The sequence below is a fragment of the Panicum hallii genome, chromosome 9 (genome assembly GCF_002211085.1).
Source record: "Panicum hallii strain FIL2 chromosome 9, PHallii_v3.1, whole genome shotgun sequence".
Lineage (NCBI taxonomy): Eukaryota > Viridiplantae > Streptophyta > Magnoliopsida > Poales > Poaceae > Panicum > Panicum hallii.
Window position 1 is genome coordinate 63,835,031 of NC_038050.1, and position 13,963 is coordinate 63,848,993.

At 48.8% G+C, this 13,963-nt stretch overlaps 2 protein-coding genes across 2 annotated transcripts; both read right to left on the reverse strand.

The window, feature by feature from the left end:
• Nucleotides 1-7,458: 7,458 nt before the first annotated feature.
• LOC112873570 (glycine-rich cell wall structural protein-like) lies at nt 7,459-8,764 on the reverse strand. The gene has a single exon (XM_025936578.1). It carries the CDS (start codon nt 8,602-8,604, stop codon nt 7,765-7,767), a length of 840 nt encoding a protein of 279 aa, XP_025792363.1. The 5' UTR covers nt 8,605-8,764; the 3' UTR covers nt 7,459-7,764.
• Nucleotides 8,765-12,394: 3,630 nt separating this feature from the next.
• LOC112873329 (glycine-rich cell wall structural protein-like) lies at nt 12,395-13,522 on the reverse strand. Its single transcript, XM_025936310.1, has one exon. It carries the CDS (start codon nt 13,520-13,522, stop codon nt 12,395-12,397), a length of 1,128 nt encoding a protein of 375 aa, XP_025792095.1.
• Between the last annotated feature and the right edge of the window lie 441 nt (nt 13,523-13,963).

The window sequence follows — 13,963 nt, forward strand, 5'->3', positions numbered from 1 at the left end:
CATGACGGCGTGGAGGACTAGCTCTTCATCCATCACGACTCCACTCGACCAGCTTGGGTGCGGACACGATCTACTCACAGTCTTCTGGAACAAAGTCGGGATCCTCTGGAGAAAAATCAACAAGGGTTGAGTACAAGAGTACTCAGCAAGTTCCACCTCACCCTACGGGAGGGGAATGACATGCATGACACACATTAACTACAATGCATATGCAATGCAACTCATGGTACGCCCTTCTTCCCAACACAACCCACAGTAGGTCGCTCACTAGTTGTTAGGACCACACCGTAGCCTGTCCATTCCGTGGACACGGACCATTTGAATGGATTCTACACTCTGCAGAGGTCGTACACTGTACCCACAAGCTCGACTGCCCGAACGGACAACCGACATAGCCGACACCCAGCCGTGGTCACGCCCCAGCCCGGCCGCACAACCCCACGGGCCCTGACCACAATGGTCTATACCCATCACACATCCCTGCGACCGTCAGGCTAACCAGTGGGATTAAGCTAAGTCCGTCCCATAACGGAACCTGTGGTCGTACTAAAGTAAGCTAGGTGAGATGTCAAAACAACTCGGTCCTTATGGTTCGCCAGGGCAGCAGCCATTCCTCAACACATTAACTCGAGCCTACCTCCACGGTAGCACTCACCTGCCAGTCTACCACCACGGTAGCGCCGGCTTCCAGCATACCCAGCTGCCCTAACCTCAGCCAAAACCCTTCATATCCTAGTCTCAACTCTGGATATGCATAACTATTCACATGCATGTATGAGCACACTCAATCACTCAAGCACCGGTATATGTAATCGATCCTAAACTAGAGCTACAACTAGACGTCCTCACATGGATGCAACCGCTCACGTAGGGGTCGATGAAACTTGCCTTCGCTTACGTACGCGTCGGCGGCGGCGGCTTCCTGCTCGCGGTATGGGTCTTCTGGCTCCTTGGCAGGCTCCTTCTCGGTCACTCCGTGATCTACGGGCGGAAACGGCACAACCGGCAAACAAACACAAGCAAGCTATAAAACAAGCTCAAATGGAAATGACAATAGGAGTTGATATGAAGGAGATATTGGGTTTATAGTTTTGGTTGGTATTTAAATAGAATGATTTGGGTTAGGTGCTCACGGCCTGGTGAATGTTTTGGGCCTTTATTAGTATTGCGGAGTTAATGGTCGGGGCTGCCTGCCATCTCACCTTGGCGTGCAACAGCTCGAGGAATAGGGTCAACTATTGGGGCTTCGTCTCGTGAGTGAGCTGGGCTCGTGAGGAGTGGTTCAGCTAGCGGAGTGAAGCGGCTCGGTGTGCTTGGGCTGGTGATGGAGTTCGTCACGGCCTCGCTCCTTTTATAGGCGAGGGGAGTAGCAGCGGCGTCGCACGGGGACGGGCGACGGCGTGGGCTGCGGCAGCTCGCCGTCAACTCAAACAGTGACGGTGCTGAAGGCGCGAGCGTCGAGGCGGCAAAGCCGGCGAGGACGCTGCGGTGGCGTGGGCGAGGTGGGGACACGGAGGTGGGCGGCACGGCGCGGTGCCGGCGGCAGTGCGCGGTCCCGTCGTGGGGCCGGCGTGTCGCGCGTGCGCGGGCGAGAGCGAGCGTGCGCGGCGGAAAAATATCTCGGCCGGCACTGTGCATGACGGTTTATTCCAAGGTCAATGGTGTGAGTACTTTGTGGTTTCCAGGGGATGATGAAGTTATTGCGAAGGAAGTAGGCGCTGTTATGATTATCTGAGAATTAGGGCGTGGTGCGGTGACTTGAGAGGCTTCTGGTTACTTAGTGTACCGGGTCCTTTTGAATCACAACTTATATACTAAGTACTTAAGTTTAACTAGGAGACTAACGCTTATAAAAAACACTTACCTTATTGGAGCGGCAAAGTCCCGAAGGAACACGCGCCTTTAAGTGGCTAGTCCAGCACTAACCCTCCTAGCCCTACCACAACCTATCTACCTTGCTCATGGGTGGATGTCATGGCAAGGAGGGGGGCTCTATTTATAGGTCAAGGGAAGCCATGGTATTAGGACAAGTGTCCTCCTTCTAGAGAATTCCAAAATATCTTAACATTTTTAAAATTTTATTTATTACTATTTCTAGAGTCTTCCATGGAAAATATCTCCCCCCTTGCTTAGTGGAGAAGGATCCTTGAGAATATTTTATTCTTGCTTAGGGGCTAAGGATCTAGAGAGTTGCCTTGAAAATATCTCACTACTGCTTAGTGGCTAAGGATCTAGAAAGTTGCCTTGAAAATATCTCGCTTTTGCTTAATGGAGAAGGTCTTAGAGAGTTGCCTTGCATCTTCTTCAAAGTGATGAAAATTGGGATGTTACATTTTGTTTGCATAACATAGTTATGTGAATGAAATTAGTGATAGATATCTTCTCGTTCACGAGAATTCAGAAAAGTTTCGAAATTATGGCAGGAAGTTTATGCCATATTTCGAGAGGGAAGATTGTGAGATAAATTAAGAAAGATACTCTCCATTACCCTATAGTTTAAATCGAATGCAATGCGTAGTATGCATTGAGGGCAAGAATCATCTATTAACAAAACTATGACCGTCAAGGGAGTACAACGGTCATGACATCGATATCCCTATGCAAAGAAATAGCTAAATTCTTGTAAGCTTTTACGGTTCCAATAGGAAGATAGCGTAGTTGGCCAGTATTTATACTGGACGAGCCTCAACAAAACGGAGTAGCTGAAAGATGCAACCATAGTCTAATCAATATGGTAAGAAATATAATAAGTTACTCCGATTTACCGATAAGATGGAGACATTAAAAACCTCCATCCACATTCTAAATCGAGTACCAAGTAAGTCGGTGCCTAAAACACTGAATTAGTTATGGATAGGAAGAGAACCCTCACTGAACTATCTACGTGCGTGGGGCTATCCAGTAAGTCAAAAGTATTTAACCCAAATATTGGAAAGTTAGATCCCAAAATAGTCAATTGCTATTTTATTGTCTATCCATAAAAGTTGAAAGGTTATTGTTTTTATTGTCCTAACATACACATGAAGTTCGTGGAAACAAGATACGCTATCTTCTTAGAGGACGAGATGATCAGGGGGAGTAGGGTAGCTCGAGAAACTAATTTTGAGGAGAAGCGGGTACGTGTACCTACTCCGATGATTTAGGAACTATTTTTCTCATCACCTGTTGCAGCTGCACAAACGATCCAGGATACTGTAGTAGTGACAGCTCCTGTTGTTAATTCTCCCGTGGCAATAATGAAAGAAGATGAGGAACCAGTTGTCGCACATGAGAAAGAGCTACAACTGCCCCATGTAGAAGAAGTGCCAAATAATAAGGTTTCTAGAAGGTCTCAAAGAATTAGAAAACTAGCTATCACTAAAGACTATGAAGTCTATGTTAGCGAAGAAATTCAAATGGAGGATGATCCCACCTTATTTGAAGAGGTCATGAGAAGTGCCCACTCGTCGAAATGGCTTGAAGCCATGGAAGATGAGATGAAATCAATCAGTACCAACAAGGTCTGGAACTTAGAAGAAATTCCTGAATGAGCCAAGACAGTAGGCTGTAAATGGGTCTACAAAATATAATGTGACTCGAAAGAGAATGTAGAAAGATATAAAGCGCGACTTGTGGCGAAAGGCTTCACGCAAAAGAGAAGAAATATATTATAATGTGATATTTTCTCTAGTCTCATGCAAGGATTTTTTTAGAATTATAATGGCGTTAGTGGCACATTACGATCTAGAGTTACATTATATGGATGTAAAGATGGTATTCCTCAACAGGGATTTGAATGAAAATGTTTACATAGCATAGCCTAAAAGTATTATCATGGAAGGATAAGAACGTATGAGTTGCTGTTTGAAGAAACCCATTTATGAGTTAAAACAAATATCCAGGCAGTGGCATTTAAAAATTCGATGAAATGGTAAGGAAGTTTGGGTTTTCAAAGAGAATGAGAAGGACAATTGCATTTATGCAAGGCTCAAGAATTGGATTTCATTTTTCTCATCCTGTATGTGGTTGACATCCTACTCGTTGGTAGTGATGTTAATATGCTTTTGGAGAAGTTCTGTCCTCGAATAATGATATGAAAGATCTATGTGAAGTTTTTTCGTTTTAGGAATTGAACTTCACCGAGAAAGAAGAAAAGGGGTATTAGGACTATTGCAAAAGGCATACTTAGAAGAGGTTATAAAGAAATACAATATGCATGCGTGTAACCCTACGCCTGCTCCTATAGTCAAGGGTAATGGATTTGGGAAATTTCAAAGTCCTAGAAACCATGATCGATCAAATGAAATGTGTTTCAGCTATCAAAGGTTAAAGAGTGCTCAAGGTTAAAAAGTTTTGGCATAAGTACAGTCCAGCTATAAATCACTGGAATGGAGTTAAAAATGTGTTGCAATTTTGCAAAGTATGACAGGCCTCATGCCAAGTTAAGAAGAACAAGTACTCTCGAATAGTTGTGAGTACAAAGACAAAGTTTTTACGAAATGTGCAGTAAAATCCACAGTAGTTGCTAACATTCGCAGTTTGGAGTTTTATTGTGGAAAAGCTCCAAACAAAATAAACAGACAGTTGCAGCATCATCAGTGATGCATACCTATAGTATAACATGATATGAGGCCACCAAGCAGGCAATTAAAGTTGATAAAGTCATGCCCGAAATTAAGAATTTCGCTCCAATGACAACAAGTCAAGTGTGCTGCCAGACACATTGACATCAAGAGATACATTGTTAAGGAAAAAATCCAGAATCATACTGAAAGTATTGAACCTACGAGGACCTAGCAAGTGCTTGAGGATCCGCTCACAAAAGGCTTACCGTCCAGTGTGTTTAGAGAACATTTAGTCAATATGGGTCCATGGTAGAGCATATGATTTCTGAATAACAAAGGAGCCTAGTATCTATTTCAAGATGGAAAGGTGTACTGTAGTCATTGTATCAGATGGTACGGAAGTAACTGTCATGATGCAGCATGCTCTATATATCAATTCATTAAGAAATAGATGTGAAGTACAAGTAATAAGTATGAAAGTATAAGATGAGATCAAGGGGAAGAATATTAGGATTGATCTCATCCGACACGGTTCAAGGACCGTGTCGGACTCCTTGATCGCGCCCTGGTCGGGGGCACCCAACCCAACACGGTTGGCGGGCTCCCGTCGCGCAGCGCTATAAAGGGGAAAGGGGGCATATGGTCCAAGGTTAATCAGAATAGCACAACCGTTGATCCCGATCGATCCAGCGTTGAAGCGACAGTAAGTCCGCCACCCTCTGCATCGTGCCATCGTCACTGCTACATCATCTCCAACCTCGTCACCACCTTGCCGTCGGCCACCTCGTCGATCTCTACCTCAACGTCACCGTCAGCTCCTCTACAGCGAAAACCGAAAACCGACAGTCCTCTACTCCTCCCTCTCCTCTCTTCTCTCTCCCTCTCTCGGTTTCATCTCTCAGATATAAACTATGATGTAAATCATATTTTTACTCACTGTTAATGATGAAATACCCACTAATCTAGTGTTTAACACTAATTAGTAACCAAATATTCGATGTGATAGGACTAAAATTTACTTCTTCTTCTTCCCTTTAAGATCAAACGAAGGACTGAATCCGGCAGGAACGCCATTTACTGTGCAATTTACTGCCTCGCATTATAACGCTCGATGCAAGGTGCGCCGTGCTCCATGGTAAATTCATGCTAGCGTCTTACTGAAAGGCGAATCAAGTTGGTAGAGGAAGGAATCACCTGGTTCTCGAAACCGAGCAAGCTAGTGATCGAGGAGTGTAGGACAGCGTGGGAGACGAACAAAAGATGGATTCTTCGATGGACGAACAGCACCGTTAGAAAAAGGAAACAGGTTTCACCGCTTAGAAAAAGGCAACATATTTTCGCTTTTCACCGTCAGAGAAATGCAACAGCCAACAGGTTTTTACTTTCAAGCAGTCATCTCGAGCAAAACATCCCCCTCAAAAAAAAAAAGTTCCCCCTCAAAAAATCTCAAGCAAAACTTGTCCCGTTCCAAGATCCATTGCTGGATGCAACGCATGGCGACAAGCTCCAGTTTCTGAATGCACATGACACTGAAAACCTTTTGCAACCCCTGCAGACAAAATGCACCCTACCTCCCTACCCATGCATGGGCACGTCATTTCTGATGGTAGTACCCCCATCCTACACACATTGATAACGGGTCACCATCAGCACTGGCTAGTGGTTCAGCCCTTCAGCAGAGCAATTTGGAGAAGACGGTTCAAACTTCAGACGGCAGAGAAAAAAAAACTTCTGCTACTTCTATATCTTTCTGAGTAAGTACTAGACAGCCCAAACTAGTGAGCCCATGGGCGGCCTAAGAACCCATCCAAAAGAGGATATATAGCTTCCAAATTAAATCCTCCAAGGAAGCTTCGTCGTGTTTGCCTCCGAATTTCCAACCTAGCGAGGGAGAGGTTCGTGCCGTGCTTTGCCCGTCGTTATCTAGCTTTGCTCGCCCCAAAACCCTAGCCTAGTTTATTGGTTGGTGCGGCCAAGGCAGTCGGTGACTAGCAGGCAGGAGCGCACAGCCACCGGCCCACCGCGCTCCCCAGCGGGCATCTCGTCCAGACGTCGGCCCGCGCCCGGCCGGCGGGCCTCTTCGTGATCTGATTTGGCAAGTCTGCACACTCATCTGCTGCTGCCATTATCTGGTCACATCGTGTGTCGACTCTCCATGAGTTTGAAAAACTATCACCAGATAAGGATGTTTTGATTTTTTTCCCCCCCTTAGCCATATGCTCTATGCTACTTTTCCCACCCATCGATCGGTTAGCATCTCTGTACGTAACAAATTCACATCCTTCTCAAACAAAAAAGACTCTGTGCGGTTTGGGAAATTGGTTTGATTTCCCAATCGCACGTGATCGCAAAGCACGCCGTGTATCGTGGTCACAGAACCGGTTGGTGCGTTGCGACTTGCGATGGTTAACGGCCGTTGGCCGGTCATGATCGTGTTTGTGCGGTTCACCGTCACCGGACGAACACGGTCAGCCTCTCACCCCGTCACCCGGATCGGAAGAGGCGTCCAAGTACCCTCCCCGTCGACTTTGCCAACGGCAAGTAGTCGCCGCAGGCGCGCTACTACACCGATCTGATTGATGGACATGCATACACAGGTATTGCCGTGTTGGGAAGAACTAGTTGAACCCTTCTTTTTTTCCCGTATGCTGCTGTCGAGTGTATCCGTAATGCTGAATTCTGACTGAGACTGAAATGATCGATTACTCGTGACAGGACCGTGACAGATCTTCACTAATGATTGAGGCCTAAAAAAAATTGATATTACTGCTTAACAAAGTGGAATGACCTTTGTGTGGCGTCCAGCGTATCATCATCGCACAATTTATTTGGCGGCATGCCGGCATCATACCACTTGCAACGGCCTTGTCACTTTGCAGCAGAAACACACAGCAAGCAAAGCAAGAACTCCATGTGCTAGCTCATGATAATTTGTTTATTCCGACGAAATACAGTACAGGACAGTACAAATGCGATGTGGTCCGTTGACCTTGCCGCTAACAGTGTGTAGTGTATATATACCGTATAAACCGTTGTACAATTACCATCGACTAAACATATATATCGTAACGTTATTTTTCTGTTTATTACGGTTGTCACGCGGAGAGTGTGATCGGTATAGGCCTATAGCAGCGAGGACATGCTTGACTCCACACCTGACCGTCAAGGGTGTGCGTAGAAGAACACTTGCATGCGCTCGCCATGCATGTCAGAGGCTGAATCAGACACGGCCGCCGATGCCACCCCCGGCACCACCGCCATAGCCTCCACCGCCGCCAGAGCCAAAGCCACCACCAGTGCCAGCACCGCCACCGTAGCCTCCACCTGCGCCACCGCCAGCACCTCCACCGTAGCCACCACCGGCACCACCGCCAGCGCCTCCACCGTAGCCGCCGCCGGCGCCGGCGCCGCCTCCTGAGCCTGCACCTCCGCCATATCCACCGCCGCTGCCTCCACCAGCTCCTCCACCATAGCCGCCACCTGTACCGGCACCTCCACCGTAGCCGCCTCCGGCACCACCTCCAGCACCGGCGCCTCCACCGTAGCCGCCTCCGGCACCACCTCCAGCACCAGCGCCTCCACCGTAGCCGCCGCCAGTGCCTCCACCGGCTCCTCCACCGTAGCCACCACCAGCCCCAGCTCCTCCTCCTCCACCAAGTCCACCACCTCCCCCGGAACCACCACCAAGCCCTCCGCCTCCCCCGGAGCCACCACCAACTCCTCCACCGGCACCGCCGCCATAACCACCCCCAAGCCCTCCGCCTCCACCGGAGCCACCCCCTAAACCACCCCCACCACCGAGGCCGCCTCCACCACCTGCACCCCCGCCGAACCCACCACCTTTCCCTCCTCCAAACCCAAGCCCTCCACCGTGCCCAAGGCCACCGCCAAGCCCAACACCGCCGCCGCCGCCGTACCCTCCACCGCCACCAAGCCCACACCCGCCACCGCACAAGCTCTGCTTCTCCAAGGACCGCGCCTCGGCGGCCACCGCGAGAACCACCGCGACGGCCAGCCCCAGAAGCGCCATGTTCCACACACCCCTCGGCGCCCTCCCCATGTCGGGCCAAGCAGAGAGCTCACTGGTAGAGTCAAGTAGCTAGTGGTAACCCTGCTGCTCTGGAGCTGGACGAAGAGGACCGAGCTCGATCGGTGCGCTTATATAGCGGGGCAGAGTGGCGCCTAGTCGGCAACCCAGTTAATGCAGGTAGTTGCGCGCGCGCGCGGCCTCGCGTCTCAGCTTTCAGGACAGCCAGGTGGTGAGCGGGCAGGCACTAGCTAAGTAGCTAGCTAGGAGAGCAGCGGGGCGGGCGGGCCCAGTTCACCGCGGGGCGCTGAAGTCTTCGCGCCCGCCGCACCGATCGTGACGGGTATGGCGCGCGCCGCGGGGCGCGGCACCGGCGCTGGTCGACGCAGCGACGTGCGTCCGCCCCCTGCACGTCGACGGGTAGATGATGAGAATAGATCGAGCTGCATTTATGTCCACGCGCTGTGAGGGACGACGGCGCAACCACCCGCGCACATGCCGGCCGGAGCGACTGCGGCTGCCGGAGGGATCGGGGGGCAGGGATGCACGATCGGTCTGCCGTGAACAGGCGAGTGGCGAGGGACGTGCCAAGTTCCACAGGGAAAATATCCGACATCCAAATCAAAAGTGATCGGAGGTGAGGTGAAAAGTTTTGCACGGCAGGTTAAAATGTTCATCACGCACCTGAGGAGATGGTCTAGAAAGAAGTTTCGAACGGGGTACATCGATAAGTACACGCATGTAGTTTACTATCATTAGCATGTCAGCGTGGGAATGGATCTCTGAATTTTTTCTGGAGTTTCATGTGGCCTTAGTGCTAAAATCATGTACGCGATCTCTGTTAAATATTGCTGAAGCGCTGGTGATCAACATCGCAATGTACCTAAAACAAGGGTGAAGATTAACATTTTGCCTCTCCATGATATTCATTCAATACTCGTATCTCAGACGCCACTATCAGTAATCAAGCAATAGGCTTATCTGGAAATGTCACGTAACAGGAAAAAGTCTATATCTGTTTGCAAATTAACATAATATCATAAAATTCTTGGTAAAAGCGACACTTTTAATTTCTTTGTGATCATAGCATTGTAATCATGATATTCTGTACCACATCCATTCTTATTTACTTGTATTGTTAGAATTGGAGCCAATATTTAAAAGCTTCCACCACTTGATCTAAAAAATTTCACCACTTGATTGGAACTGCATATTATATTCTCTAATTATTATACTTTTTTGTAATACCTGCTAACATATAAGTAGGGAATTAAAAGTAGTGTTCAAATTGATGTTCGCATTGTGAAAAGGTGCAAGAGATAGAGCAGGGGTAGCTTTACATTTTACTTGCGGTTGTGTTGCGGCAAGTCGAGGTACCTGAATGGCTGAATAAAAAGCTGAAAGGGAGTCTGAATCTGGAAAAACGTTTGTGTTTTTCAATATCTTACTATTACTAATTGGAGACTTCTTTTAAAGTCTCCATATAGAGCCACCTAAGATCCTAGATGGACACTTAAAAAAATAGAAAAATTCTAAAAATTCTTACAAAATGTGAAACATCCGGCCATCAATACGACAACTCTAATCATAATAGTCACTGTATATGTTATCTTTACTAATAAATTACTCACCTCTGTTATTATAAAAATAGACTAAAGTAACCCTCTAAATATGTATCTAAATTACCCACCTCTGCCATTAAAAAAAACTAAAGTAACCTCCTAATGTTTGTGTAAATTACCCACTTATTTATTATAAAAATAATGCAAATAACCCCCTAAATTTGCATATAAATTATCCAATTATATCATTATTAAAAGTTAAAGTAACCCTTAAATCTGAATCTAAATTATATAATTATAAAAAAATATGAATTCGAAATTATTATTTATATCATTATTAATATATTATTTATATAAAAACACTACCCACGATATGTATCACCATGTATTCATATATCATGGAAGAGACAAGAATACCAATTCACAAACAAATGGTTCAATTAATACATATCAAACACACATGGAGGTGTAATGTAAAATGAAATTTATTACAATTAGATAATGATAAATATGTATTTTAAAGTATGTATTAAAATATTTAATAGATAAAAGAGGGTGTGAGATAGATAATTATAATTATTAGCTATAAGATTTATTTTTATATTAATTCTAATTAGTTTGTGCAGGAGCACGGGTTGATAGGCTAGTTTGTATAATAAAGTTATTAATTGGCTCCATGCCTCCATGGTCATATTTTTTAAACAAAATTTACTGGGTGGACATGTTTGGTTCAGCATTGACCACAATGTGTTAGCACCCTGAGCGGGCTTTCTTGTCAGAATCTATCAGGCCAGCTACCTTGTGGTTGTGGTAAAATATATGGTCATGCACTTAGCCACAAAGAGATGACGTACATGGCAGATCGTATCAGTCATCCACACTTGCTTATCTACGCAACTCGTTCTATATCCGCGATAATTTGATCGATCAGCTCCAAAATTGCTTGCCCCTCTTGCATCGCGCAAGTACCGCGGCTGCAAACTCCTGTCCCTTGCTTCCCCTCATCCTCCACACGAAGCTAAGAGCCACGCAGCAACAGCTCGCAGATATTTTCCATCAGTTCCATGGCGATGGCGACATGACTCGAGACCGATCGCGAGCTCTAGCAACAGGTAGCAGTTACCAGACAGATGCTCGTCGCCACCTACAAGGCTACAAGCGACGGGAACTGATTGGCGATCGGAGTCCTACCTGTGTGCAGAGGAGCACCTGCTCTGATCGGTAACCTGTTGCGTCAAGAATGGCGCCAGATACGCCTGCCATGTGAGATGTTCCAAGGCAGTAACAGTATCGTACTATCGTTCACCGCCCCTGCATCGCCCCGTCACCGGCCGGTCGGAAAAGCGGCGAGCACCGACGTTCGCCGGACGGTTTGAATTCAGCCCGGATTCGACGGAGAGAGGTGGGGTTCAATGGTTTCAGGCTTACGCTCTCGTCCGCGCGTCTGCCTGATAAAGCCAACGACAAAAATGAGCTCGAATCAGTACGAGATCAGTCGATCCGATGCCGGTCGCACGGAACGAAAGAACATGCACGAAAAGCGATTGCTAGTACATGATGCGCCTAATTGTCAGTTGGGAATACATTGGACTATTGTAGCATAGAGAGGGACAGGTTTGATGCGCTCCGTTTAGCCTAACAACCGACTTCTCCTGCTATGAACTGTAGGTACGCTGAAGGACTGCATGCTGTCGGTGAGTGGTGACTGGTGACACACTCCCGTCGAGAGATCGATCTAAACAGAGTTTGCATGCACGCAGGTACTCCATAAAATAGTGCAGAGCACATACATCGTTGCATATATGCAAACTTGGATAGGCCGGGATGACTAGATGTAAAGGCTCATGACAAATAAGTTCATGCCATTCCCAAAAAAAAAAAACCGTTAGAGCACAGTGGAATCTGTTAACGTGGTCTGTACACGGCACTGGCACATACGAGTACATCATTTCATAAAATCTGCTCCGTACTCCGGAAAGACAACAGTCTGTGCATAGACACTAGTCATCAGGCTCCAAAACATGAAAAAAAACATATAATCACAAATAGAAAAACTGATCATGGCAAAAGTAACTTCTCAATATCTTTATTCCTTTACTAAGAAGATGAATAAGTAATTGTAAGCACATAGCATCAAAGGTTGTAAAACAAAGACCGCAAAGTTCAATTAAACATACAAGTATAATATTTAGTCATATATACTTAGTATGCATCCCCACCACGCTTCCTCTCTTAAGGCCCTATGCATTGATGCATATGTCTCACCAGTGGCCACCACCAGCGCCACCACTGGAACCTCCACCACCCAAGCTAGTGCCTCCTCCCGCTCCTCCGCCAAACCCTCCCCCGGCACCACCTCCACCACCCAAACCAGCACCACCTCCGGCACCACCGCCAAACCCTCCCCCAGCACCACCTCCTGCTCCACCGCTACCTCCACCAAGGCCTCCACCAAAACCTTTGCCTCCTCCGAATCCGCCACCTACTCCAGAGCCGCCGCCACCTCCAGCACCACCGCCAAACCCTCCCCCGGCACCGCCTCCTGCTCCACCACCAGCGCCGAATCCCCCATCGTTACCTCCGCCAAGACCTCCGCCAAACCCTTTGCCTCCCCCGAGTCCGCCACCTACTCCAGAGCCGCCACCAGCGCCGGCACCACCCCCGAAACCGCCACCTCCACCGGCTCCACCACCAAGACCACTGCCTCCACCGAGACCTCCGCCAAAACCTTTGCCTCCCCCGAGTCCGCCACCTACTCCAGAGCCACCACCAAGACCGCCACCAGCACCGGCACCACCCCCGAAACCACCACCTCCACCGGCTCCACCACCAAAGCCATTGCCTCCACCAAGACCGCTTCCAGCTCCACCACCTAGTCCACCACCTGCACCGCCACCAAGGCCGCTCCCTCCACCTAGACCACCTCCAGCACCACCTCCAAGCCCTCCTCCGGCACCACCGCCCGCGCCAGCACCCCCACCGAGACCACCTCCTCCGCCAAGACCACCTCCGGCTCCACCGCCTAGTCCAACACCACTACCCAGACCACCACCCGTTCCACCGCCTAGACCACTTCCACCACCAAGTCCTCCACCAAGCCCGCCGCCCGCTCCGCCGCCACCACCAAACCCACCTCCTCCGCCAAGACCACTGCCTCCACCAAGACCTCCACCTTTCCCACCGCCAAACCCGCCACCAAGACCCCCACCATGGCCGAGCCCTCCGCCAAGCCCACCACCAGCACCACCTCCTCCGCCAAGCCCAGCACCACCACCAAAGCCAGCGCCTCCGCCGAAGCCACCACCACCGCCCAAGTTCTGGGTCTCAAGGAACCGCGCCTCCACGGCCACCCCGAGAACCAGTGCCACGGCCAATGCCGCGAGCGCCATTGCCCGCACACGCCTCGCCGCCCTCCCCATGAGACACCGAATGGAAGTGAATTGATGTGTTGCTGCTGCTGCTGTGATGATGCTCGGTGCGAAGGGCGCCGCACGCTTATATAGCGGGAGGCGGAGTTAACCCGATGGATCAAGTGGAGCGAGTGGGCAGTGGAGAAAGCTAGCAGGCTGCATGTGTGCGTGAGTCAATGCAGGTGGTTGGAGACCAGGCTAGCTAGGCTAGCTATCAAAAGTCACGTCTCAACTGTCGCGGCCTCAGCTTCCAAAGGCAGCCAGCCAGCTAGCGATCAGAGGAGACGCGCTGCGCCGATCGAGCGCGAGGGCACGAAGCAGCCTGCCATGCATGGGTGGGCATGCAGCGAGGCTGCGAGGGGCAGATCGAGCACGAGCATGCATGCATGGGCGTTCGCTGCCAGTTGATTTGGTTGGTGA

Coding starts and splice junctions, on each gene's coding strand:
- LOC112873570 (XM_025936578.1), bottom strand. CDS start 8,604: ATGGGGAGGGCGCCGAGGGGTGTGTGGAACATGGCGCTTCTGGGGCTG.
- LOC112873329 (XM_025936310.1), bottom strand. CDS start 13,522: ATGGCGCTCGCGGCATTGGCCGTGGCACTGGTTCTCGGGGTGGCCGTG.